The sequence below is a fragment of the Oncorhynchus clarkii genome, chromosome 3, assembly GCF_045791955.1.
Source record: "Oncorhynchus clarkii lewisi isolate Uvic-CL-2024 chromosome 3, UVic_Ocla_1.0, whole genome shotgun sequence".
In the NCBI taxonomy this organism is placed as follows: Eukaryota; Metazoa; Chordata; class Actinopteri; order Salmoniformes; family Salmonidae; genus Oncorhynchus; species Oncorhynchus clarkii.
Window position 1 is genome coordinate 50,970,026 of NC_092149.1, and position 17,851 is coordinate 50,987,876.

General features: G+C 41.5%; 1 protein-coding gene across 1 annotated transcript in view; it reads left to right on the forward strand.

Annotated features, from left to right (window-relative positions):
• The first annotated feature begins 3,302 nt into the window (after positions 1-3,302).
• The window catches only part of LOC139406006 (protein Wnt-10a-like), a 27,561-nt gene continuing 13,012 nt past the window's right edge, over positions 3,303-17,851 (forward strand). Inside the window, exons 1-3 of the mRNA XM_071148468.1 lie at positions 3,303-3,382; positions 4,794-5,059; positions 7,985-8,358. Coding sequence (XP_071004569.1) covers positions 3,321-3,382; positions 4,794-5,059; positions 7,985-8,358 — 702 coding nt within the window. The 5' untranslated portion in view covers positions 3,303-3,320. The remainder of the gene's footprint in view (positions 3,383-4,793; positions 5,060-7,984; positions 8,359-17,851) is intronic.

A 17,851-nucleotide genomic window follows, 5' to 3' on the forward strand; every position in this document is an offset into this window, starting at 1 on the left:
ATTTGGCCTTCTGTTGCAGGTTATTGTCCTGCTGAAAGGTGAATTTGTCTCCCTGTGTCTGTTGGAAAGCAGACTGAAACAGGTTTTCCTCTAGGATTTTGCCTGCACTTAGCTCTATTACATTTATTTTTATCCTAAAAAACTCTGTAGTCCTTGCTGATGACAAGCATACCCAAAACATGATGCAGCCACTACCATGCTTGAAAATATGAAAAGTGATACTTAGAGATGTGTTGTGTTGGATTTGCCCCAAACATAATGTGTTGTACTCAGGACAAAAAATGAATTTCTTTGCCCCATTTGTTGCAGTCTTACTTTAGTGCCTAATATTCTGTGCATGCTTCCTTTCACTCTGTCATTTAGGTTAGTATTGTGGAGTAACTACAATGTTGTTGATCCATCCTCACTGTTTACCTATCACCATCTTCAAAGAGATATTTATTGTCTGCTTTTTTAGTTTTACCCATCTACCAATGGGAGCCCTTCTTTTCTTTTCTTTTGTGGTTGAATCTGTGTTTGAAATTCACTTCTCGACTGAGGGACCTTACAGATAATTGCATGTGCGTGGTACAGAGATGGGATAGTCATTCAAAAATCATGTTAACCACTGTGAGTTCATGCTACTTATTATGTAACTTGTTAAGAAAATGTTTACTCCTGTACTCATTTAGGCTTGCCATAACAAAGGGGTTGAAGCAAGTTATCTTATTAACTCAAGACAGTTATTACTTATTAACTCAAGACATTTGAGCTTTTCATTCCCAATTCATCTGTAAAAAATGTTTTAAACTAAATCCCACTTTGACATTACGGGGTACTGTGTGTCGATCAGTGACACAAAATCTCAATTGAATCCATTTCAAATCCAGGCTTTAACGCGACAAAATGTGGAGAAAGTCAAGGGGTGTGAAATACTTTCTAAAGTCACTGTAACATCAAGACACTGATAGGTGGACAGAAGAGGTGGGACGTGTCATTAGAACTGGCAATAAACAATATTGGGGAGTATTCAAATGAGTGAATATATAGGGCCTATCCTGCAATATGAACGCAGTGTGTCAGGACAGGACACTGACGATTTCAGGAAACCGATTGCCTCGAGTCATTTGAGTAAAGCAACTCATTTTGTAAGTTAGAAGTACACTTGGCTGAATTAGGACAAAACCATTCCCCCCCCCCCATGTCACTTATGATACATTTAATTGAACAAGAAATGTATTACCCAGTGAACAATGGGAAACAATTAGGCTCCGTGTGTTAGAACCCTGACAGCAGTTCTGCTTGGCAGAAAACCCCAGCTCACCAGATGGAAGCAGTATTTTTTTGTTTTTCTTGAGCTTGCAACATCTTGCTATTCATTCTCAGAGAGGAAATGTGTCCACTGTAATGAATCTGACCTGAGGAAAGCAATATATGAGTAATATAGCAGAATAGTGACTCAGTTGTAATGGCTCACAGTGGTGGTTGACTGCAGCAGTATGAAGAAGATAGTGGGATACCTTTGCAATAGAGTATAACTACCCCCAGTCTTATAGAGCCCCCCTAGTTCCGACCATATGAACTCATGTTGTGGCTTCACATTGCCAGAATACACTGGTGGCTAAATGTTATTATATATATATATATATATATATATATATATATATATATATATATATATATATATATATATATATCTTTTTTTTCACTCTCGTAAAAGCCCAAGATGAGTAACATCACATGGCTTTGAACAACTTTAGATTTTGACACAATTCACAATTTAATATCCAGTTTGTCTACAAATGAACAATCGAGACGTTCAACTCACGTCTCCATCTCGACCAAAAGTGAAAGAATAGGACCAAATCGAACGAAATCAAACTTTTAAATGCACTTTTAATAAAGTTTGATTTGATTTAGTCCTATTCTTTAACTTAGATTTTTTTTTAGCTGCGATGGAGACGTGAATCCAACACATTCATTGTTAACTCGAAGATTATATTTGAAATCAACCAAAGCTTGAAATCCTTGGCCTATATGTTTTGTCTATTTTTAGTTGAAACCTGAGTTGAATTGAAGCAATAGCGGTTGATGACTTCGCAAATGCTATTCGTGGGTTGCACCCCCATCACTCGGTCGCATAGTTGCCAATGTTATCAATATTCTGCAGACTCCTCAAGCACATATGATGCTCAAAAGTAGAACGTGGGCTAATGGCTGTGTTCTCTAAATGACATTATAGGACCTCGGTGACTACAACGACGTCGCTGAAGTAGGCACATATTTAGCAGGAAACAACTTTGCTGTTATCATCATGTTGTCAAAATGTACTTCAGACAAATGGCAATGTTGTCTGTCATTAGCTAGCACATTTCTCAGTGAAAATCCATGAATATAGGCCTAAATAGAATAATTGATGTAAGACTTATAAGTTCTTAGATCAACTCTCCAGTAGGAGGTGCTGCCCAGCCTATTGTTTTTTTTCTTCTGATAGTGGATATAATGTTCCAGATCTGACATTGTTTCAAATTTACCCTCAAAACAACATGTTGAAAATTGGTTACCATGATGACGTAACCCTGTGGTTGAAATGTCACCCTCAAAACAACATTTTAAATGCATGACGTTTTGCAAATCCAATGTATTTTCCATGTCACAATACATTAACAAATTAAGTTGAAACAACGTTGATTCAACCAGTTTATGCCCAGTGCCTACTGGGCACAGACATACATTCAACATCTATTCCACGTTGGTTCAACATCATTGTGTTAAAATGATGTGGAAACAACATTGATTCAACCAGTGTGTGCCCAGTCGGTGGGTTGTCCTCCTCTGCCGCTATTAGTTACTCTGAGTGACGTAGAGGTGGGCTGGCAAAGTGCTAAGTGGTGTAGTTTAGAAATGCTATCAGTATAATCAAATCATCACAAGTCAACGAGACTCCAGATAGCGCGCTGTTAGTACACCCACGACTTTCGGATGTATTCCAATGCAAATATCTTGGCGGAGCTGTCGTACAATTGTGCAGATGTGCGATAGCATGCAAGAGTGTTTAGTCGTCTCTCTTCCAACTTATTATCTTCATTCAATAAGTTGACAGATAGTGCAGTCAAACTACTGTCGTTCTTTGAATGACTTGTCCTGCAGTCGTTAGGTACGTCCAGCACTTTGTCAGTCTTGTATCAGTTCTCAAATCAGATCCATACTTGAGCTCAAGACCTGTCATCCTCAAAGCGCGTCCCCCGGAACTCTGGAGTGGACAGATATTAGAGGGACATATAACTTGTTATACACCGCTCTATGTCATTTCTTATCTTTTGTCAAAAACAAGCGACACAATGGATTTCTCGCTCTGCCGCCTAATATGTCTTGTGATTGCAATCACTATGTTCAATCAAAGGTGAGTTGAGAAGTTTCATTTGCTTACTTAAATATTTTTACCTGAAGATTGCTTTGAATAGTCGTATTTTACTTATGCTGGTGTAGTCATTCATCTTCGATATATACTCACAAGTTAATTAAATAATGAATGTTCCCGAGTTTATCTAAAGTTTGCACCACAATACAACCTACAGTTGCTACATTATTTTCGGTTGTGATTTTATTTACATTTTGCAGCACCTAGCTACAGTTTACACCTACTCTAGTCTATGTTGGCACAATCACTATAGGTTCATTGTAGGCATTGCTCTTGTTCACAAATCATATTGTGCAATTAAGTACTGTACAATAAACAACTCAGAATAACTTTAACTTCACAAATCATGTTCATTTAGCATTATATGAGTTTGTCACAACTGAATAATACGTATCATATTATTGACGTGGTGACTAACTTGACTGTCATAAAGATCAGACTCTTTGCATGATAATGTAATGCACATGGAGATTTTTAGGAGATGTCAGCAACGACAACAAAAAACGATCTTTGTTCCACACTGGGTCAGTGTAGGTATCCTGCTTAGGCTATTGTAATAACCCAAAGTTGATTTAAAGGGATATCAAATGTTTACTTCTGCGTAACTGTTTTACTGATGAGGATGCTGTATCACAGACAGACTACATTTCTTTCATGATTTACATACATGTTCCCAAGTACTTTTCTACTCAGAATCAAAGTGATGTGAATTTGCTCTTAGGATTTTTCAATGACTCTAAAAAGTTATCCCACCACGTTTGAACTGAGTGTCTATTTTCCATTCCTGTTAACATGGTGTCCATCCTCTCTGGTGACATGCCCCTTCATTCCATATCAGACTGCGGGACTTAAGGTTTGATGTCACAGAGTGCTTTGAGACATGGCACAATGAGTTGTAGAAATGCAATCTGTTATTTTATCAATGACATTTCAGAAACATGTTTCTTTGATCAGTCCTGGCAGTACAGTAACAACTCTGCCAATATGAATGGTTGCACACATGGATATTTATGTAATGAACTTCCTGAGATTGACTGGTGTGTGTGCTCGCGCCCCCATGTGCGTATGTGTGTGTGTGTGTGCACGTGTGTGTGCGTGTGTGTGTGTGTGTGCAACAGGCAATATATTTTAGAATGCATAACAATAAAATCATTAAAACTGAATTTTTTATTTCCTCAATGTACAACGTGCCACTTTTCGACCTTCGACTACTTCATAAGTCAATACTGTCAGAAACAATTTACAACCATAAACTCTCAGAAGTGTAATACTGTAAAACACCCGACTCCTGTCATGTAAATGACAGTTGTTACAAATGATTTACATGCCACAGAAGTATCAATCATGTGCTACAGTACAGACACACCTTAACATCAAACCTTCTGTGTTCCAGGGTAGATTCCAACAAGATTCTTGGGCTGAAGATCCCCAATATCGACCCCATTCTCAATGCTAACACCGTGTGCTTGACCCTGCCTGGACTGAACCACAGACAACTGGAGGTGTGCATGAGAAACCCCGACGTCACCGCCTCGGCCATCCAAGGCATCCAGATCGCCATCCATGAGTGCCAGCACCAGTTCAGAGGACACAGGTGGAACTGCTCCAGCCTGGAGACCAGGAACAAGATCCCATACGATAGTGTGGTTTTCAAACGAGGTGAGTCACCTATCAGACAGTACGGGGTAGGGACCCCTCCTGAGTTAAAAAAAATGGTGCTTCTGATTCCCACACCTGCATCCCAAATGGCACCCTATTCCCTATAGTGCACTATTCCCTACAGTGCCCTTACTTGTAAAACGTATTACCCTATGAAGGGAATAGGATACCATTTGTGACCTATCCCACACGTCCCCGTTTTACTCATTCACTTTACACACAGCGTTTGTTGTTAGATCTCTGGCGTTTGGTTATGGATGGGTATGTTTTGCCTGAGGCAAAAACAAACGTTTTCAAATTAGTTGATTCATCCGCTAAGAAATGCATACTTTGAATGAATATTTCGTTACATGGTTGCATTATATGAAATATATTTTCTTGTACTACGTCAACAAGTCATACAGTAGGAAATACAGTAGCGAAACGACAGGTATGACGCTATTAAAGCTAATGCAAGTTGTAGTTTAGAAGCTTTTATGAGTGGATTTTGCGAATGCAGCATATTATGCATGCCCTATCCAATTGTTTGTTTGGATATCTAATTTTACTACAGGAAACATATCCGCTTTACCTCAAACATGTATCTGCTTGTTGATTTATTCTGGCATACTTTATGGGGCCATATTTCTACGTTAGTCTGAATTAAAACTAGGCTAAAAAGCCAGTGAGACACATAAAGTGAGCCTTCTCGGGGCCCGGCTAATGCTTTTACTCTCTGCCAGTGCAAGTGCTGTGAATTGGCTCACAGCACTTTCCCAACTCTCAGTGGTAATACATAAACCTGTTTAGTTGGTTTCTGTAACACAAAGTGACAGTTTTCTTTAATCTTTCATTCATTTTCCCACTTCCTCAGCCATCAGTTCAGCCGGGCGTGCCTCTCACTTTAAATTATTTGTTAGATTGATTTGTTCCAGGTCTCTCGCCTCAGTCTGCTAGGGAGGAAATCTAAAACAGCGTTTTCATGTCTGTGTCTCTGGGCTGCATCTAAGTGCGGTCCTCCGTCCCCCATGGAATCATGGGGAGTTGGAGAGGCGGAAAAACAACTGTGTGTGTGTGTGCTTGTGTACGTGTGTGTGTATGAGTGAGTGAATAGGGGATGATCAATGGAACATCATCGACTATATCTTATCTATCCTCTATATACTTGGGATGCTTTTCTTTAAGGCTTTCTTTACAAGCCCCAATATGCATTGAACTGGGGTCATGGCCAGTTTAGGACTTGTTCAAACTTCGGCACTTTCTTTTGGACTCCAAATGTAATTTCTAATTGATACTGTTATACCTATAGATATTTAACAATAACAGTTACAATTGGGAGTTTTTAAATGATACAAATGTGACCAATCTAATTCTTTCTTGATCATGTCTGCTTTTTGTCATCAAAAAGTAAGAAGATCATTTGTTACAAATATCACAAGTTGAAGTAACACAGGATAAGTAACACTGAGCATCTCTACAATAGTGACAAATTTGGGCTGTTTGTAGTAATATCATTTTCCCCTCAAACTGTAAGCAGTTGAATCAATCCCAAATCGTACTCCCCTCCCGTTTCAGTAGAAAGCTGAGGGATGGAGCTGGAGAAATGCAACCACTCTCAAATTCATAGGCAGGGCTACGGATGCAAGGACTTACCATTCATGCTATCACAATTATAGTTTTAACCATGTTTTAATATAGTGTTTATTTACAACTCCGGCAGTTGAACTGAGCTCATGATAAGTTGATAAGTCATATTCAAGAATCAATTAGTACATTATCATTAATTTATAAGCCTAAAAATGGATGTAGCAACTACAGATCTTCCCTTTAAAGTCTTGAGTATGTTCTAAACATGTTTATTTTATAACACTTTTTCCCCCTCTTCTGTAAGTGATTCTGAGAAGGGCTGGTTTTACAGGAACTTGGGGAGTCATGGTTACAGGCTATTAGCTCTGATCACCACTAAGGAGAGTACAGTATAGACAGACACCTGTAGGGAATATGTTACCCTGTAACCCTTGAAATGGGCAGTACTGGACAGAGAAACTCTAGGCGCATTAAGTTGCTGTAACAATGTTAGGATTCTGCACAAACAACACGAGTAAGGTCCTCAAAATCGCCTTTACACATGTGAACCTTCTGTCAGAGATGTGTAGAATAATATGTGTTTATGTGGGCCTACTTTCAGCATGTGCTGTCAAGTGCTGCAAAATTCTGGTAACTTTCCCAACCTTTCCAGGTTTTCCAGAAATCCTCGTTGGAAGATTCCCAGAATCAGAAAGCAATAAGCAGTAAATCCGAAATCCTCTAACCTAGGATTTCTGGGAAAAAAACGTAATTTTTAAACCCTTAGTACTGGTAACTTTCTGCTATTACTTTTTGTTCCGCCTTGCTGCGTCACCCATAACATGCATGGCATGACAGAGCAGCCCATACTGGCCTGATTAGGGCTGAGACGCCGTGCGGCTGCTGTGTGTGATTTGGCAGGCAGATCAAATGGTTTCCGACAGTAGCCAGGTTAATTGTAAACATGCTGGAGAGCTCAATAAAGGGAGAGCTTTAAAGGGGATTAACAATACGGAGCTCACATCTGCTGCACCACCACCGGCCACTTCCAGCCCTGTTAATGATCACTGTCAGATCCTTATGTTGAAAGGATGGTGGGGGTTTGTTCACTCTCAGCCCCTGGGCCTGGAGACATGCAAGTGTTTGGGTTTAATTGCTGTTGTCCCAGATGTTTCTGCCTCTGTTGTGCTGTGAGGTAGGGTGGGGGTTTATACTGGTACTGCAGTGTATCTCAAAAACCCATCAGGGCTCATTGGACTTCTGTATAGCTCCACAGATAGGCATCTACTGCGCTGTACTGTATGTGCAGTAGGAATCAAAAGGACTATAACAGGATAGTATCTCTATTGTTAATCTTTTCTTTCTCTTCATCTCTTGTAGGTTTCCGAGAGAGCGCCTTTGCATACGCCATCGCGGCAGCGGGCGTGGTCCACGCCGTGTCCAATGCCTGCTCCATGGGGAAGCTGAAGGCGTGCGGCTGCGACGAGAAGCGGAGAGGCGATGAGGAGGCTTTCCGCATCAAACTGAACCGGTTGCAGCTGGAGGCCATCCACCGGGGGAAGGGCATGGTGCACGGAGTCATGGAGCACTTCCCTGCAGACCTGCCCGGGCCTCAGGACTCCTGGGAGTGGGGAGGCTGCAGCCCGGACGTGGACTTTGGGGAGAAGTTCTCCAGGGACTTCCTGGACTCGCGCGAGACATACAAGGACATCCATGCCAGGATGAGGCTCCACAACAACAGAGTTGGCAGGCAGGTGAGAGGAGGCGTTTCACCTTCTGACGAGGGCTGTTTAGGGGTGGTGGGTGGTAGGGTTGCTATGGTAAAAAGTAGTGCACTTTATAGGAAATAGATTGTCATTTGGGACGTATTCTTAAATCATTGAGGAGTTTTGAATGGAAAAGATGTATTGAGGTAATATTTGATATACCGTAATTTCCGGGCTATAAGCCGCTACTTTTTTCCCACGCTTTGAACCTCGCGGTTAATACAATGACGCGGCTAATTTATGGATTTTTCCCGCTTTCACAAGATTCATGCCGCCAAAAAACTGAGCACCGTCACATAATGTGACGTAAATCGAGCGCGCTCAAACTTCCCATCATTCTGATTACTGTAGTCATTTTGTCACCCTCATCATGGCAAAGACACGGAGAAATGCATATGATGCAGCTTTCAAGTTGAAGGCAATCGATCTGGCTGTTGGAAAAGGAAATAGAGCTGCTGACAGCGTGGAGCATTGTCAAAAAATCCACTATCATCAACGGGTTTCGAAAGGCTGGACTGCTGCGTGTTGAAGAGGGCAGCGATCCAACATCGGATGAAGCAATTCTGAGGCTATTCAACTCCGACACCGAAGGAGATGACTTCAGTGGTTTCAGTGCACAGGAGGAGAAAGATAGTGACCAATGACTTTCTTGGTAGGCTACTGTTTACTGCCATTTTTAATTTTTTTGTTACAAGCCGTGTTTCGTTAAAGCCTATTTATTTTTGTTACAAGCCGTGTTTCGTTTAAAAGCCTATTTATTTTTGTTACAAGCCGTGTTTCGTTTAAAGGCTGTGTAAAGTTCATTTGTTTCAATGTACCGGTAGGCACCTGCGGCTTATAGACATGTGCGGCTTATTTATGTACAAAATACTTTTTTTATTTTTTATTCAGTGGGTGCGGTTTAATTCAGGTGCGCTTAATAGTCCAGAACTTACGGTATATGCATTTTATATATACAGTTGAAGTCGGAAGTTTACATATATGTACACCTTAGCCAAATACAGTTAAACTCAGTTTTTCACAATTCCTGACATTTAGTCCTCGTAAAAATTCCCTGTCTTAGGTCAGTTAGGATCCCCACTTTATTTTAACAATGTGAAATGTCAGAATAATAATAGAGAGAATGATTTATGTCAGATTTGATTTCTTTCATCACATTCCCAGTGGGTCAGAAGTTTACATACACTCAATTAGAATTTGGTAGCATTGCCTTTAAATTGTTTAACTTGGGTCAAATGTTTTGGGTAGCCTTCCACAAGCTTCCCACAATAAGTTGGGTGAATTTTTGCCTATTTCTCCTGACAGAGCTGGTGTTACTGAGTCAGGTATGTAGGCCTCCTTGCTTACACACACTTTTTCAGGTCTGCCCACAAATTGTGTACAGGGTTTTGGTCAGGGCATCGTGATGGCCACTCCAATACCTTGACTTTGTTGTCCTTAAGCCATTTTTCCACAACTTTGGAAGTATGCTTGAGGTCATTGTCCATTTGGAAAACCCATTTGCGACCAAGCTTTAACTTCCTGACTAATGTCTTGATATGTTGCTTCAATATATCCACATAATTTTCCAGCTTCATGATGCCATCTATTTTGTGAAGTGCACCAGTCCCTCCTGCAGCAAAGCACCCCCACAACATGATGCTGCCACCACCGTGCTTCATGGTTGGGATGGTGTTCTTCGGCTTGCAAGCATCCCCCTTTTTCCTCCAAACATAATGATGGTCATTATGGCCAAACAATTCTATTTTTGTTTCATCAGACCAGAAGACATTTCTCAAAAAAGTATGATCTTTGTCCCCATGTGCAGTTGCAACCCATAGTTTGGCTTTCTTTATGGCGGTTTTTAAGCAGTGGCTTCTTCCTTGCTGAGCGGCCTTTCAGGTTATGTTGATATAGATACTTTTGTACCTGTTTCTTCCAGCATCTTCACAAGGTTCTTTGCTGTTGTTCTGGGATTGATTTGCACTTTTCACACCAAATAACTTTCATCTCTGGGAGACAGAACGCGTCTCCTTCCTGAGTGGTATGAAGGCTGTGTGGTCCCGTGGTGTTTATATTGGCGTACTATTGTTTGTACAGATGAACGTGGTACCTTTAGGCATTTTGAAATTGCTCCCAAGGATGAACCAGACTTGTGGAGGTCTAAAATTTTGGCTGATTTCTTTTGATTTTCCCATGATGTCAAGCAAAGAGGCACAGAGTTTGAAGGTATGCCTTGAAATACACCAACAGGTACACCTCCAATTGACTCAAATGATGTCAACTAGCCTATCAGAAGCTTCTAAAGCCATGATGTCATTTTCTGGAATTTTCCAAGCTGCTAAAAGCCACAATCAACTTAGTGTATGTAAACTTCTGACCCACTGGAATTGTGATACAGTGAATTATACGATAAATAATCTGTCTGCAAACAATTGTTGGAAAAATGACTTGTGTCATGCATAAAGTAGATGTCCTAACAGACTTGCCAAAACTATAGATCGCTAACAAGACATTTTTGGAGAGGTTGAAAAACAAGTTTTAATGACTCCAAGCTAAGTGTATGTAAACTTCCAACTTCAACTGTACTTCACATGCGACCCGTGATAAGACTATGCACTTTGTATGTTAACAAAGCCCATTGTTAATCTGACTCCATCAAGACTATTCAGCAATATGCAAGAGACTATAGTTTAGTTACAGGAATAAAGCATCAAGAACATAATAAGAATTGTCTATCAAAGGCAAATAGATGTAATTACATTGTAAAAATGAATGATGGCATTAGCTTAAGTTGCAAAGCATTAACAAGCATTACAAGACATTATTCTAGGCATGATCAGAGAGGGAGAGAGAGAGAGAGAGAGAGAGAGAGAGAGAGAGAGAGAGAAGTCAGCCTGAAAGGTCATGCCCCAAGAGTCCCAGAGGTGGAGAGAGAAAGAGAGAGTGTATCTCACCGGGCGCAGGTCAAGAACAAAGAAAGGAAAGCTAAGACCCTTTTATAAGCATCTGACTTCAAAATCTGAGTTGTGGACTAATAGCATCACTGTTCAGTTAACGTCCAACCAGACGTAAGACCTACCGAATGTCAGGACAACAGAACCGCTGCTTCCCAGAGGTGTGACAGAGTGGGGGTTGGTGAGATAATGCAGCTTTCCTAAGACAACACAGAGGAAACCTTGCATACTGTTGATAAGAGTCACTTTAGGGGCTGGGCCGCCCTGCCAAGACACATTAACCAATGAAAGCAGGTAAAGAATGAGATGATTATGACTTGAATCCTAACGGTCCCGTCATTTTGAGACACAGTGTCTGATTTTATTGGCCCAGAAGTCAGTAGTTAACCTATCAATACAGATGACTCACTGATTTTCTCCACATGATGCAATTGCCTTGCGAGTGTGGTCTCTTTGAGTCAGGCCTCCAATCCCACTGTATTCTTAGTAATGTTTGTAAGCTGGCTGTTACAATAACACCCAAGGACGCAGCTGCGTATTGTGTTCGAAAGTGCTCATCGTCGTAGTATGGTTTTGAAGATATCTATATAGGTTGATTGATATGAAATAAATATCATAGCTGACATTTATTGGCAAATTCAGTGTCATACCACACCTCACCTTCATGCATACATACATTTTCCGGTCATTCTTACGTTTCAAAGCAAGGTGCCCCCTTATTCTTGTTGTGGATGTCTATGCCGTAACTCTTGTTCAAGTGACTTGGATCTTGCAATTTATGAATGCTCTATTTAATCAACGTTCTACTATGGGCTTTCCCTGTGTAGCATGTGGCTAATGACGAAGCTTGGTTATGATGGCCATATAGCATTGGTCTGGAATGCGAACAGTTTCCTTCAAAAAATTGGTTATACTTAACGCTAGTTTTCTTTGATTGATGTTATGATACCATATGTGATCAATCAAATAATATAAGTTTGGTGTTCCATGGGGATTTTCCCAGACAATGTAGTTGATTTCATGAACAGACGCTTGGGGTTGACAATGGTATTATTGCTCTGGTGTTGGACTAAGTGGATGATTTGTGTCAGATTTGTGTTGCTCCAGAAATGACAGGAAGTAGCAGTATCAGGGGATTGGGTTATGGGTTAGTTAAGTATGTTTTATGAAAGAAACAAAGAAGAGAAAGTGCCCATGCATTACAGAGTTTATAATAGAAATGATCATATACAACAATTACTACCACTCCTACTCCTACTCCTCCTTCTACACTATTACAACTACTACTACTACTACTACGACTACTACTAATACTACCACAACTACTACTACTACTACTACTACTAATACTACCACTACTACTACTACTGCTACTACTCCTCCTACTCCTACTCCTCCTACTATACTATTACAACAACAGCAACTACTACTACTACTAATACTACCACTACTACTCCCCCTACTCCTACTCCTCTATTACAACAACTACTACTACGCCTACTACTAACACTACGCCTACTACTAATAATAATAATACTACCACTACTACTACTACTACTACTACTACTACTACTCCTCCAACTCCTCCTACTACACTATTACAACAACAACTACTACTACTGCTACAACTACTACTACTACTACAACTACTGATACTACTACTACTACTCATCAAATCAAATCAAATGTATTTATATAGCCCTTCGTACATCAGCTGATATCTCAAAGTGCTGTACAGAAACCCATCCTAAAACCCCAAACAGCAAGCAATGCAGGTGTAGAAGCACGGTGGCTAGGAAAAACTCCCTAGAAAGGCCAAAACCTAGGAAGAAACCTAGAGAGGAACCAGGCTATGTGGGGTGGCCAGTCCTCTTCTGGCTGTGCCGGGTGGAGATTATAACAGACATGGCCAAGATATTCAAATGTTCATAAATGACCAGCATGGTCCAATAATAATAAGGCGGAACAGTTGAAACTGGAGCAGCAGCACGGCCAGGTGGACTTGGGACAGCAAGGAGTCATCATGTCAGGTAGTCCTGAGGCATGGTCCTAGGGCACAGGTCCTCCGAGAGAGAGAAAGAAAGAGAGAAAGAGAGAATTAGAGAGAGCACACTTAAATTCACACAGGACACCGAATAGGACAGGAGAAGTACTCCAGATATAACAAACTGACCCTAGCCCCCCGACACATAAACTACTGCAGCATAAATACTGGAGGCTGAGACAGGAGGGGTCAGGAGACACTGTGGCCCCATCCGAGGACATCCCCCGGACAGGGCCAAACAGGAAGGATATAACCCCACCCACTTTGCCAAAGCACAGCCCCCACACCACTAGAGGGATATCTAGAGGGATAGCCCACAAATATCTCCGCCACGGCACAACCCAAGGGGGGGGGGGCACCAACCCAGACAGGAAGATCACAGCAGTGACTCAACCCACTCTGGTGACGCACCCCTCCCAGGGGCGGTATGAAAGAGCCCCAGTAAGCCAGTGACTCAGTCCCCGTAATAGGGTTAGAGGCAGAGAATCCCAGTGGAAAGAGGGGAACCGGCCAGGCAGAGACAGCAAGGGTGGTTCGTTGCTCCAGAGCCTTTCCGTTCACCTTCCCACTCCTGGGCCAGACTACACTCAATCATATGACCCACTGAAGAGATGAGTCTTCAGTAAAGACTTAAAGGTTGAGACCGAGTTTGCGTCTCTTACATGGGTAGGCAGACCGTTCCATAAAAATGGAGCTCTATAGGAGAAAGCCCTGCCTCCAGCTGTTTGCTTAGAAATTCTAGGGACAATTAGGAGGCCTGCGTCTTGTGACCGTAGCGTACGTGTAGGTATGTATGGCAGGACCAAATCAGAGAGATAGGTAGGAGCAAGCCCATGTAATGCTTTGTAGGTTAGTAGTAAAACCTTGAAATCAGCCCTTGCCTTGACAGGAAGCCAGTGTAGGGAGGCTAGCACTGGAGTAATATGATAACATTTTGGGGTTCTAGTCAGGATTATAGCAGCCGTATTTAGCAATAACTGAAGTTTATTTAGTGTTTTATCCGGGTAGCCGGAAAGTAGAGCATTGCAGTATAACCTAGAAGTGACAAAAGCATGGGTTAATTTTTCTGCATCATTTTTGGACAGAAAGTTTCTGATTTTTGCAATGTTACGTAGATGGAAAAAAGCTGTCCTTGAAATGGTCTTGATATGTTCTTCAAAAGAGAGATCAGGGTCCAGAGTAACGCCAAGGTCCTTCACAGTTTTATTTGAGACGACTGTACAACCATTAAGATTAATTGTCAGATTCAACAGAAGATCTCTTTGTTTCTTGGGACCTAGAACAAGCATCTCTGTTTTGTCCGAGTTTAAAAGTAGAAAGTTTGCAGCCTTCCACTTCCTTGTGTCTGAAACACATGCTTCTAGCGAGGGCAATTTTGAGGCTTCACCATGTTTCATTGAAATGTACAGCTGTGTGTCATCCGCATAGCAGTGAAAGTTAACATTATGTTTTCGAATGACATCCCCAAGAGGTAAAATATATAGTGAAAACAATAGTGGTCCTAAAACGGAACCTTGAGGAACACCGAAATTTACAGTTGATTTGTCAGAGGACAAACCATTCACAGAGACAAACTGATATCTTTTTGAAAGATAAGATCTAAACCAGGCCATAACTTGTCCGTGTAAACCAATTTGGGTTTCCAATCTCTCCAAAAGAATGGATCAAAAGCAGCACTAAGGTCTAGGAGCACGAGGACAGATGCAGAGCCTCGGTCTGATGCCATTAAAAGGTAATTTACCACCTTCACAAGTGCAGTCTCAGTGCTATGATGGGGTCTAAAACCAGACTGAAGCATTTCGTATACATTGTTTGTCTTCAGGAAGGCAGTGAGTTTCTGCGCAACAGCCTTTTCTAAATTTTTTGAGAGGAATGGAAGATTCGATATAGGCCGATAGTTTTTTTATATTTTCTGGGTCAAGGTTTGGCTTTTTCAAGAGAGGCTTTATTACTGCCACTTTCAGTGAGTTTGGTACACATCCGGTGGATAGAGAGCCGTTTATTATGTTCAACATAGGAGGGCCAAGCACAGGAAGCAGCTCTTTCAGTAGTTTAGTTGGAATAGGGTCCAGTATGCAGCTTGAGGGTTTAGAGGCCATGATTTTTTTCATCATTGTGTCAAGAGATATAGTACTAAAACACTTGAGCGTCTCTCTTGATCCTAGGTCCTGGCAGAGTTGTGCAGACTCAGGACAACTGAGCTTTGAAGGAATATGCAGCTTTAAAGAGGAGTCCGTAATTTGCTTTCTAATAATCATGATCTTTTCCTCAAAGAAGTTCATGAATTTATCACTGCTGAAGTGAAAGCCATCCTTTCTTGGGGAATGCTGCTTTTTAGTTAGCTTTGCGACCGTATCAAAAAGGAATTTCAGATTGTTCTTATTTTCCTCAATTAAGTTAGAAAAATAGGATGATCGAGCAGCAGTAAGGGCTCTTCGGTACTGCACGGTACTGTCTTTCCAAGCTAGTCGGAAGACTTCCAGTTTGGTGTGGCGCCATTTCCGTTCCAATTTTCTGGAAGCTTGCTTCAGAGCTTGGGTATTTTCTGTGTACCAGGGAGCTAGTTTCTTATGAGAAATGTTTTTAGTTTTTAGGGGTGCAACTGCATCTAGGGTATTGCGCAAGGTTAAATTAAGTTCCTCAGTTAGGTGGTTAACTGATTTTTGTCCTCTGGCGTCCTTGGGTAGACAGAGGGAATCTGGAAGGACATCAAGGAATCTTTGTGTTGTCTGTGAATTTATAGCACGACTTTTGATGTTCCTTGGTTGGGGTCTGAGCAGATTATTTGTTGCAATTGCAAACTTAATAAAATGGTGGTCCGATAGTCCAGGATTATGAGGAAATACATTAAGATCCACAACATTTATTCCATGGGACAAAACTAGGTCCAGAGTATGACTGTGACAGTGAGTGGGTCCAGAGACATGTTGGACAAAACCCACTGAGTCGATGATGGCTCCGAAAGCCTTTTGGAGTGGGTCTGTGGACTTTTCCATGTGAATATTAAAGTCACCAAAGATTAGAATATTATCTGCTATGACTACAAGGTCCGATAGGAATTCAGGGAACTCAATGAGGAACGCTGTATATGGCCCAGGAGGCCTGTAAACAGTAGCTATAAAAAGTGATTGAGTAGGCTGCATAGATTTCATGACTAGAAGCTCAAAAGACGAAAACGTCATTTTTTTTTGTAAATTGAAATATGGGATATGGTCACTAGTGTAGCCAGGAGGTGAGGCCTCATTTAACACAGTAAATTCATCAGGCTTAAGCCATGTTTCAGTCAGGTCAATCACATCAAGATTATGATCAGTGATTAGTTCATTGACTATAATTGCCTTTGAAGTAAGGGATCTAACATTAAGTAGCCCTATTTTGAGATGTGAGGTATCATGATCTCTTTCAATAATGACAGGAATGGAGGAGGTCTTTATCCTAGTGAGATTGCTAAGGCGAACACCGCCATGTTTAGTTTTGCCCAACCTAGGTCGAGGCACAATGGGGATAGCTGAGCTGACTACACTGACTGTGCTAGTGGCAGACTCCACTATGCTGGCAGGCTGGCTAACAGCCTGCTGCCTGGCCTGCACCCTATTTCATTGTGGAGCTAGAGGAGTTAGAGCCCTGTCTATGTTGGTAGATAAGATGAGAGCACCCCTCCAGGTAGGATGGAGTCTGTCACTCCTCAGCAGGTCAGGCTTGGTCCTGTTTGTGGGTGAGTCCCAGAAAGAGGGCCAATTATCTACAAATTCTATATTTTGGGAGGGGCAGAAAACAGTTTTCAACCAGCGATTGAGTTGTGAGACTCTGCTGTAGAGCTCATCACTCCCCCTAACTGGGAGGGGGCCAGAGACAATTACTCGATGCCGACACATCTTTCTAGCTGATTTACACGCTGAAGCTATGTTGCGCTTGGTGATCTCTGACTGTTTCATCCAAACATCGTTGGTGCCGACGTGGATAACAATATCTCTATACTCTCTACACTCGCCAGTTTTAGTTTTAGCCAGCACCATCTTCAGATTAGCCTTAACGTCGGTAGCCCTGCCCCCTGGTAAACAGTGTATGATCGCTGGATGATTCGTTTTAAGTCTAATACTGCGGGTAATGGAGTCGCCAATGACTAGAATTTTCAATTTGTCAGAGCTAATGGTGGGAAGCTTCGGCGTCTCAGACCCCGTAACGGGAGGAGTAGAGACGAGAAGGCTCAGCCTCTGACTCCGACTCGCTGCTTAATGGGGAAAACCGGTACTACTACTACTACTACTACTACTACTGCTACTACTACCACTACTACTACTACTACTACTACTACTGCTACTACTACTACTACTAATACTACTACTACTACGACTCATCCTACTCCTACTACACTATTACAACAACAACCACAACTACTACTACTTCTGATACTACTACTACTCCTTCTACACTATTACAACAACTACTACCACTACTACTTCTACTACTACTGCTACTACTACTACTACTACTACTACTA